Below are 10,689 nucleotides of genomic sequence, written 5' to 3'. Positions count from 1 at the left end.
AAGCTAAACCAGGGTAAAGGTTGTTATACAGAAATAGGAGAGGCAGATTACCACCCCAGATGGAAAGTAGCGGGCCAAGAGGATGGGACCAGCCCGTGTAAACACGACACAGGAAACTGATCTTTGACACCACAGTCGGGAACCCCTTTTACAGCTAAGAAACAGCAATGATGAAGTGAAGAAAAAACACTGTCATTTTAATCGCTAACTTTTTATTTATTATATTTTTGTAGCTGTATATGCTTGCCTCATCTATCTGTTCTCTCTATATTTGGGATGACCTCTGTTAGAACTGAAATCAAGCTCCCTGTTGGAAATAAAAGGCCCAGTGACAGAGTCCAGCACACTTTAACTATATCTGAACCAGAAGGTGGTGCTTTGCTCTGCAGTCATTTGGCTCTCTGCTGGATGTAAAGCATAATGAGACCTCAAAGTCTTTAGGGAAGCTCTCATAGGTTTTTCATGCCAGCTGAGGGCTGCAGTGTTGCAGCAGAGAGCTCAAGTCTAATAAGAGAAAAACAGTCATAAATCAAATGTTCTCAGAACAGGCACAGGTAATCAGCTGGGGTCTGGTGTGGTGGAAAACACTGGGGTGGAGTCACTAGAAATAGACAGAGCAACTCTTTATTGAGGACACAGACCAACAGCAAAACTAGAGCTCCAAGAGTCATTAGCATCAGAGTACCACGGAGCATCTGTGACTTTACTGTAAATGATTCCTTCCTGGAGGATGCAACGCAGAGTGGAGAGAGTGCTGTCTAATGTGGTGTCATATTTAGAGGTTAAATCAATAATTATCTTTTCTGGGCTGTATCCTGATACTTGATTGATGGAAGTTGAAGCTCACACTTTGGGAAGGAGTGCCGTCAGACATGATGGACTTTGCTCATCATTACTCCCCATGTGATTTTCGCAGCGGTACTTACAGGAATGGTGGACACAGCTATACACTCACTGTCCATTTTCCATGACCTTTGGACATTTTTTCAGTTTTATTCTCTTAAATCTAGAATGCAATTGGAACAATCTTACAGTTATATCTCAACGTGGCTTGTTAAAATCTGCAGGAGGCAGTAAACATACTGACCGCTCGTAGGAAGTAAATGTACCAGAATATTAATCGTTCTCTTCACATTTCACCTCTATTTAGCATCACATTGGCTTTTTGCTTTGAGGGATAAATGCCATCTAATGTGCAGACTTGCTGGGATGGATATTTTTCGCTCTCACAGGTGCGTCTGTGATGAGGTGATGTTCAGAAAAGTTCAAGGCTGCAGCGCGTGTGTGAAAATGGCTACAGTTTGTTACCACTCCAAGCACCAAAAACGGGTGGCGGCAATCTGGATTTGAACAGAAGCTGCAAGCAACACCTCAAGATAACAGTTTAGAGCAGAGTCTGTGAAATAACTCAGAACTGACTCAACTCAGCTCTAAAGTCTGTGAAATTACCAGCTCTTAATATTGCCTCTCTCTACTCTTTTTTTCTGTATAATTTTCTTTCTTTGATCTTTCTGTCTTCAGTCGTCACTTTCTCGTTATTTCTTTGTCTGCACTCTGAGGTGTGTCGATTATTTAACAGAATAACTAAGCCTGACAAGTGTGTTCTACACAGTCCTGTATCTATAGTCCATCATCACTGCAAGGCTACATACTTCCTCATCAGAGGGACCCAACAATTTCTAATCACAGTCGGCACAGGCTGAAATTCATTAGAATTAGCTTAAGGATTTCACACTCACATTCAAAGGTTTGCCTGAGGACAGAAACACTGTGGGCTGGAAATTAATTATGAATCAGGACACTTAGCGGTCAGGAGCTTTGACCTTGGCGTTCAGTGTTAGACATGAGTGGACGGCGCTCACTGTTAAAGGAATCAGAATGTTTCTTTTGAATTAATGGAAAGGAATAAAGATGGCTTGTTCTGACTGACCAGGCCCCTGTAACAGCTGGGAAATCGCCCGGAATTAGTTAGTTTGATTAGAACGGCTACATTTAGCTCATTTCTGGATTCATAGGACATCAGTGTCTTATTCCAGAGTTGGCAACATTCCGGGGTTTTTTTTCCTTTGAAGCATGCAAAGTAATTAATGTGAAATAACCAAGCTAATAATTACAAAGAAAAGTGTTTAATATTCAACATATTTCAGTTTTGATTTATACATATCTTTATGTAATTCACATTGAGAGAAAGCTGAGAGATGGTCAGTGATTACCACATGTGAAGGACTAAGGCTTTGACTGAAGATTAGTATTATGAGCCTGTTTCGAGGCTTTGAGGAGCACTGAAGATATGAAGAGGTCCATAAACCCTTAGGTAGATATCCACATGCACAGAGAGCTCTGATATCCTGTGGATGTGAATAATGCATAAAAGCATAATACACTTTTCATCCATCTGGCCAATTATTTATTTATTTTTAATTTTTTTTTCTAAAACGAACTCGAACATGAAACGAATCTTCCGTCTGACAATCAGCACTCACTTCTCTGACAGCGGGTTATATTTTTCAATGTGCCGCTTCGGTAGGATACCATCTAACCTTTGCTGCTGGCGTGTTATCATAAAAGCACTCCAAACTATAAATGAACACAGTGATGGAAACAGGTGGGGGAATGTAAATAAACTCTCTGAGCACAATCCCACAGTGATATGAGGTCCTGTGGGTGAAAGCGTCACAGGTGAAAATGAGCAGAAAAGTGCAAATAATAACACGGAGCTCCAAGCAAGTGAGTCTTGTACATGATGTCAGAGACCGAAGACACAAATTAATACTGTGACATTAAACAACCGTTTTGCTAATTTCTCTGCATTTATAAAACAATGAACTGGTCTAGAAAAAAAGTCAGTTGATGAAAAGCTTTGAGTGCAGTGAGGTCTTTATATATTTGGACTTAAGTGTTGCAACTTTGCATCTGAATGTCAGCACAGTGGGATAGTTTTGTTGTACTTCAGTCACATGTTGGCAGTTTTTGTGATTTACAGAGGCGAAATTACAAACAACGCGATGCAATTTCTTCTTTGCCTTGTGGCTGTGACTTGTCTGATTTCAGAATGAAAGTCATGGTCTTATTTTGCATCCAGAAAAAAGAACCAAACTCATTTAAAACAAAAAACAAAAAAACAAACTACTGTACTCTTTAAAGATTTCGGAACAGCCTGCTGCAACTACAGTACAGGCGGTCACATAAAATTTCGTATTAATATTGCGTATCTGTTTATAGTGTATATATATTTTGTACCATATGAAGCCACATGATAGCCTTAATCCATACAGTACGAATACATGTAGAGATGTGAGTATAAAGGGATGGAATACGGGACATCCTTCTTTTTGAGTTCATATCTAAAATTGTGAATACCTGTAAAATATTTGGATCATAGCTGTAGTGCCGCCTCAAAGTGAGAGCCACCGGGGTGACTGTAACGTGGGTGAGATGGAAGATTCTCGGTAGGGGTCGCTAATGTCCGCGCAAAGGTAGCAGAAGAATCAGTGACGGTCTCAGGCTCTCCTGTTCATCAGCTCCGCTCAGGCTGGGATTTCTTCCTCCGCTCGGCTTCATCTGCAGCGCTTTCTCGTCGGGAAACTTACCGCTGGAGACGGAGCCTCATCTGGAGGAGCGCGGAGCTTTTGCACCTGAGTGAAGGACACCATGGCTTACTTCTGGATACACACCGCGTGGATCGCCGGCGTCGCTTTCCTCTTTGGATTTCAAGGCAAGGGACCGTTTTATTCTTTTCATTTGGTTTCCCGCTAGGAAACACTGGAGTTAAGAGGAAAATGACATCAACAGTGGATATTTAATGTGCGTCTGTCCGTCCGGTGCTGAATCGAGTTATGAAGGTATGTGAAGAGACTTCCCTTCCTGTGAAACACCTGACAGGGCAGAGAGGTGTGGAGTCCTCGCGGTGAAGCTTCTCACTTTTACTGTTACAGCAGAGCGCCGTTTGGTCTGAATAAAGTTAGTGGTGAGTGTCTCGGAGCTGAGCTGACAGCAGTGAGCGCGCAGTAGCGCCCTGTGACACAGAAAAGAGCAGCACTGGAGGCTGATACCCCTGACAGCTTCACTTGAGTCTCCTCAGCAGGGGAGTAGAGTATTGCAGAAACGTGGAGGGTGCTGGACTGTCAGCTCAACAGTTGTGGTTATCTTTTTATCCCACGGCTTTGTAGTGACGCAACTGTAGATCAGTTTGGATCATTCGTTTATGATCCTTTGCAGTCTTTTTGGCACTGCATTCATCGTGGCAATGAGTCTATTACTGTGGATATGTGATTCATGTGGACTGTTGAGGAAGGGAAAAAACAAAACAGTGTGTGGTAGAAAACGAGTAAAAGATGATAGTATGTTTGCAGTTAAAGGGGAGATTGGTTTTCGTGTCTTCTCGCTTGTCTATTTTAGCAATTAAATGCCGGCTTTAACTAATGATGCTCTCCAGACTGTGAGCAGATCGGCACTAAAGGAATTTAGGAAGAGAGTGGTGACAGAAGCTGCTTAGTCTGAACTGAAGAGAAAAACATTTTTAGGTAAGAAAATATTATCAAATACTTAACAGTCAGCTGGAATAATAATAATAATAATAATAATAATAAGAAGAAGAAGAATAAAAAGGTGATAGTCAGTGAGTAAGAGCAGTTAACACGTTTCTGTTTAAACCAAGGCACGTGCTGAAGTGTTAAGGATGAACACCACTGAGAGAACCAAGACCTCCATCACCTACAAAGCTGCCTTCCAATTATGTGCATAGATTAGCTTCACCCACAGCAAATTCTTTTTTGGCAGGACCACAGATGCTGAGGAATGTGTGCATGTCAGTCAAAAGCAAGCAAAAAAAAGCTTATGAATTGTTGATTGGTATTATATTTCAGGGGCGTTAGCACTTAACTCATTGATCTACTGATGGAAGAAAATGATTTCCTGGCTTGAAGACAGTATGGAAACATCCATCCATACTTAAGCAAGTATATATGGATAAACAAACAACCTACTTCTTTTAAAACCATTGTATTCCCCTCTAAAATGAAACAACATTCACTGACAATTCTGTGTGTCAGTGTGTGCATGTTCTCCGTGTGCTTGTGTGGGTGTCCTCTGGTTACTCTGGTTTCCTTCCACAGGCCAAAAACATTCTCGTACTTCTGAATTGGCCATATGTAGACTGTGAGAGTGTGTGGTTTCCTGTCTCTGTGTCTCAGCCCTGTGATAGACTGAAACTGATGTGTCCATCCCAGAGTGTAGCCCTCCTTATCATTTGACTTTTGTCAAGTGACCCAGACTCAAACTTGGATAAGCAGTTAAAAAAATGGATGGTGTAAGAAAGTGGTTGATGGATGAGTGCCGCCCACTGCAGCATGACATACTTACACTTTTAGAGCTTTTGCAGTATTTTGGTACATGCTGAGCATGTTTAATGATCAGCGACGGTACTAAAAACCACCTGGCTAACATTGTGTCGGTACACCTGCAAAAAATGTTCTGACTCATCACAGCATTGACACGGGACGTCAAGGGGTATTGCTGGGTTTGTGTGGATGACTTGAGGCACATAGCAGTAAAATCTTGTAAAATTGCAGAATCTTTAACCTCCTAAGACCCGAACTCTTCCACGGCATGCATTTTTAATTTCTCTTTGATATTTGGGCTGATTAGGGTCCGATGAATGTAAAAACAAATAATTACCAGATTTTTTTTTTTTTACCCATTTTTGCTTCTAAGAAAAATGAGAGCCACAAATGAGGATATTCGTTTAAAATTTCGATAGAACAGTAGCAGTATAATGTCTTTGTAAGTGGATATCAGGCCCTTGTAGAGCAAAATTGAGTATTTGGGTCTAAATAACCAAAAATGTGATGTCCACATATGTGGACGCTAGGTCCTAGGAGGTTAAAAAGTTTGCAACTAATAAGTAATGAAAAACAGTTCCCTTTTTACTGTGGGAAGAAAAAAGTCTTCAGAACTGAGTCAGTCTACAGAAAGATTGTCAGCGCTATGAATAAAAATTGGCATATGTCTACATTAGCAGAATTATGCCTATTATGTTAGCATTGTGAAGAAGCCAGATGTAATCACTGCCTATTGTATTTTCTGTTCACTGAAGCGTTATAATTTTTGCTATTACTTTCATGCAGACCAATCACACTAGCTGTGGCGTGGGTTGCCACAGTTTGTAGTTACATGTTTAGGAGGGTACAAGTCAGGTCGCGATGTGGTCAACAGTGTAAGCTATGCTGTAGGTAAGATTATGCCGCAGGTTACAGCCACACGTATGGGACTACGCTATACTGAAGATGATGAACACAGTATTATGGATACAGCTTGACATTAGCCTCTACTATACAGCAGCGACAGACCAAAACCAAAAAGAAAATATAGCAGTTCGGGCAAAATATGAATTCATTTTGAATTTAAAATTGATTTAAAGATTTAAAATTGGAGAAATCTCTGTGCCCAGTGGACAAGGATGAAAATTAATGTTAGATGCCTGTGATCTTTGGGCCCTCAGGTGGCACCGCACTAAAAATGAGGCATGATTCTGTCATTGACCCATACCTGATTCCACGGGCTCGGGAACATGTTCAGAAACAACTCAGTGTGCCATGCATTCCACAAATACAGGTCAAATGTCTATCACGCAAAGAAAAAGCCATATTGGAGCATGATCAAGAAATGCTGCCGTTTGCTTTGGACCAAAGCACATTTAAAATGCACTGAGGGGAACTAGAAAATCCTTCTGTGGTCAGATGAATCGAAATGTTTAATTCTTTTTGGAAAACATGAATACAACATCCTCCAGACTAAAGAGGAGCAGGACCATATGCTCCATTTCCAATTACATGTTTTTCAGTGACGCTCTTGCATATTTCAGCAAGATAATTCTAATTTCTCTACAGCAGAAAACTCCCATCCCAACTTTTTTGAAATGTGTTGCCACCATCAAAGTCAAAATAAACAACTATTTTTCTTAAAAAGGTTCAATTATTCAATTTAAGTTTTCTTTAATTATGGGTTTACAAGATTTGTAAATCACTGCATTCTGGTTTTATTCAAATTTTGCACAGTGTCTGAGCTTTTTGGGGGGACTTGGATTGTATTTTCCGAACTCCTAGAAAATAATGACTTTACCTGTTGAAAACCTGAACTGCACGAGTGAGAGGCAAAAAAAGAAAGGATAAAATATCTATAGTTAGGATTCCTGTCACTATCTCTTACATTAAACTATGAGTTAGTAAGCTGTCAAAGTTTTTCTTTTTTCTCTTTCCCTCCCCTTCAACATTTCTCTCATTCTCTCATGAGCTCCTTATTGTCCCTTAGTGGCTTTTTGAAAAAAACCTTGGCGACCAAAGCCATCCTTTCTTTGTTTATATCTAGACCTCTACTGGAATTATTTTCCCAGTGCTGCATGCACATGACAGACAGTAGAATCATTGACTGCAGGCTGAGCCATTGTTTCCTCTGAGGGGAGCAGTGATAGCCATCTCTCTGCAAAGCTACTTTAAAACTGTCATCTGCTGTGACTTCAATTGATTTGGATGTTGACACTGTTTGCTGCCGGCTTTTCAAAGTGCAGCCAATGAACCAGACCGCCTGATAAACAAATTTCATGAAATAATATACTTGCATGAATGTGGGGTGGGCTTTTGGGAAAGACTTTGAATTTTATGTGTATATTTGCCCTTTTCCTTAATTATGTAATGAGCTCAGCTACTTTCTTCAGTTAACAAATATTTATCAATCAATCAATCAATCAATCAATCAATCTTTATTAGCAGACTTGATGTCCATAAAAACAAGACAGAAAAAACACACAACACCCCCCCCCCCCCCAAAAAAAAACACAAGGTATAAACCTTAAAACAAATATATATATATATATATATATATATATATATATATTAGGGGTGCAACGATATTCGTATCGATATTGAACCGTTCGATACAGTGCTTTCGGTTCGGTACGCATATGTATCGAGCAATACAACATTTGTAATTTATTTTATCAATTTTCCTTCTGAGGATGCTGTCTGTGTTGAGCGCTCAGTGAATCTGTGTTCGACTACTCCGCCTAGGCTGCACTGTCGAGCGCAGATCCACTGAGCGCTCAACACAGACAGCATAGTCAGAAGGAAGAGCGCAGGGCAAGCTAGCGAGACAGAAGTTAAGCTCTCCTTGCAACAGGCAAATTGAACCTCATTCAGATCTGGCGTTTGGAATTATTTTGGTTTTCATGTGACGTATGACCCTGAAGGTAAGCGAGTCATGGACTAAAGTAAAACAGTATGTTGGATGTGCCATGCAATGCTCAATTACATTGGTGTGAACTAGTGTGTTAGCGCAGTTAGCTCGTTAACGTGTTTGCCGTCTAGCCCCATGCACGGAGCGATCGGCGGTAGCTCGTTAACGGAGATTTGCCGTGTTGTGGCGTTAAGGTCATTTCAACGAGATTAACCTGAAAGCACTAGTGGGAACACAACGAATATGACTGCACATTTACGCCGACATCATCCTAGTGCAAAGACAAGTGGAAGCAGACAAAAAAAAGCAAGCATGCTACTAACTTTAGCCGAGTCATTTAGACAGCTGTTAGCACATGATTCTCCTTATGCTGCTGAGAATATAGCCCAGAAGAAGCGGATAGTATAGCTTTTATTTTGGAAAGAGCCATTTCTCTGTAATAAACTCTCTTTTCCAAAGATGAATGATTCCTCAATCAGATACAGGGCTTGCAATATCGCTAGCCCGACGTCCCGGAGCTAGCGATTTTTTCAGTCGGGCTACCAAAATCTTTCTCTTCCCTTCCTTCCTTTCTGTGGCTGCAATATGACGAGCTAAATAACCAGGGCTGCACATAAGTGGTCCGCAGGTGCGCATTCGCTGTCAAAATAAAAAACACGCACAAGGGTTAGGGTTAAATTTAAAAACTGTACTTTTGAGTTAAAATATATATTTATAATTTTAATAAATGACAAATTAAAAATGCATGAACATTTTTTTGTATCGAAAAAATATCGAACCGTGACACCAAAGTATCGAACCGAACCGAACCGTGAATTTTGTGTATCGTTGCACCCCTAATATATATATATATATATATATATATATATATATATATATATAAAGCATTTGTAAAAATATAAAACCATAATATACATAAAACACAATTACTTAAAAGAGATCAATAAATACACAAACACTTCAACCAGTGCTTTCTCAGACTGGATGAGTAACGGGAACTGTGAGTGCTAAAATTATACTGTTACTCGAACCATCCAGTCGTTCTCTAAAATTGAACATTAACTTTCTTAAAAGTGCTTTAAAAGTCCAAACACCCACAGCTACAAACATCTGGATGGCACTACCCCTTCTAGGTATCCTGCAACATATATATGCAACATGCAGCTTCTGCATGCTACATTGTTTGTAGGATGACCACAAGGGGGCAGTATATAGCAGTGTGCAATACGCTTTAAACAAAGCCACTTTAACTGGAAGTGAACAAAACATGAGGACAGATGAATTTTTAGCCCTATACAAACTGACTATTTCCTTGAGTGCATATATGCACATGTCAGTGCCGTGCTTTGGTTTGAAGCCAAACTGATTATCCAGAGAAGAGATGAACACACTAACTCTGTCAAACAAGATTCTTTCTAATACCTTAGATAAAATACTGGCGAGTGCAATCGGCCTATAATTATCCAAACAGCTCACTTTTGCAGCTTTGTCCTTCATAACTGGTACCAGTAAAATACACAGCATTGAGTCTGGTTGTATGCCATGAATTATAAACCCAGTGAAACAGAGTACTAGAAGAGGAGCTAGCCTTAAACTAGCATGTTTTAATTGTTCTGCAGTAATGTGATCCAAACCAGAAGCTTTATTATCAGATAACCTATGAATGACTTCATATACTTCATGTGTCCTTACACTTATTGTTTCATCGCTCATGTCAGAATCGTCTTCATATGGTTCACGTTTTATACAGTTAATTTACGCACTGTAATGATGCCTCCATAATGCTCCAATGTTATCTGCCCCAGAAACACCTTCAACAGTTGATGGTAGAGATGGTTTACAGTTATTAAGAGCTTTCACCTCTTTCCAAAAATCTGCCATATTATTACACAGCATTTTCCTGGCCAAAGAATCTGCTCTCAGCATTTGCTCATTTTTAGTTATAAAGCGAACAGCGTACTTATATCTGGCATTTGAACATTTTTTCTGTTCAAATTCTGGGCCTTGTTTAGGTCTTCCAGCCATGGCCCAGCATTTATAAGCTATGCGAGCTTCATCATGGAACATGGATACATGTTCTTTCCAGCCAGGTCTGATGGTAGGTCTCTTATGCTTATATTGTTTATCAAGCAGTGTACCACTTTCATACAGAGCAGTCACTATATCATCATACATGGAGCAGAGTAAATGTTTATGCACAGCATTCTTACAGTTGACATCCTTGCACAAAATAGCTTCTTTGGGCAAAGAAATGTTGTTCAGATGTATATCGGTATTACTATGATAAGCTAAGAAATCATCTTCACCAAATGCTGACCAGTCTAATTTTACACTGGTAGCAATATTAGCAATATTATTTCCAGTTGTTGCTGGCATTTGTTCCACATTCACAGTAAAACCAAAAGGTATATGGCCTGACACAGTTACCTCATACCTAATAGTCATGTTTGCTAAAGCTGC

General features: G+C 40.0%; 1 protein-coding gene across 2 annotated transcripts in view; it reads left to right on the top strand.

Annotated features, from left to right (window-relative positions):
- Positions 1-2,137: 2,137 nt before the first annotated feature.
- Positions 2,138-10,689, top strand: part of LOC120744982 (limbic system associated membrane protein) — a 453,615-nt gene continuing 445,063 nt past the window's right edge. Inside the window, exon 1 of one of the 2 annotated variants that reach the window (XM_040049584.1) lies at positions 2,138-3,715. In XM_040049584.1, the coding sequence (XP_039905518.1) occupies positions 3,652-3,715 (64 nt within the window). In that variant the 5' untranslated portion in view covers positions 2,138-3,651. Of the gene's footprint in view, positions 3,716-3,739; positions 3,843-10,689 lie in introns of those variants that run through there. The other variant, XM_040049586.1, reaches the window with a different exon arrangement.

This window comes from Simochromis diagramma, unplaced genomic scaffold, assembly GCF_900408965.1.
Source record: "Simochromis diagramma unplaced genomic scaffold, fSimDia1.1 OVJJ01000611.1, whole genome shotgun sequence".
NCBI classification, from domain to species: domain Eukaryota; kingdom Metazoa; phylum Chordata; class Actinopteri; order Cichliformes; family Cichlidae; genus Simochromis; species Simochromis diagramma.
Note: the sequence above shows the minus strand (reverse complement) of the source record. Positions and strands in the feature narration are given on the sequence as shown.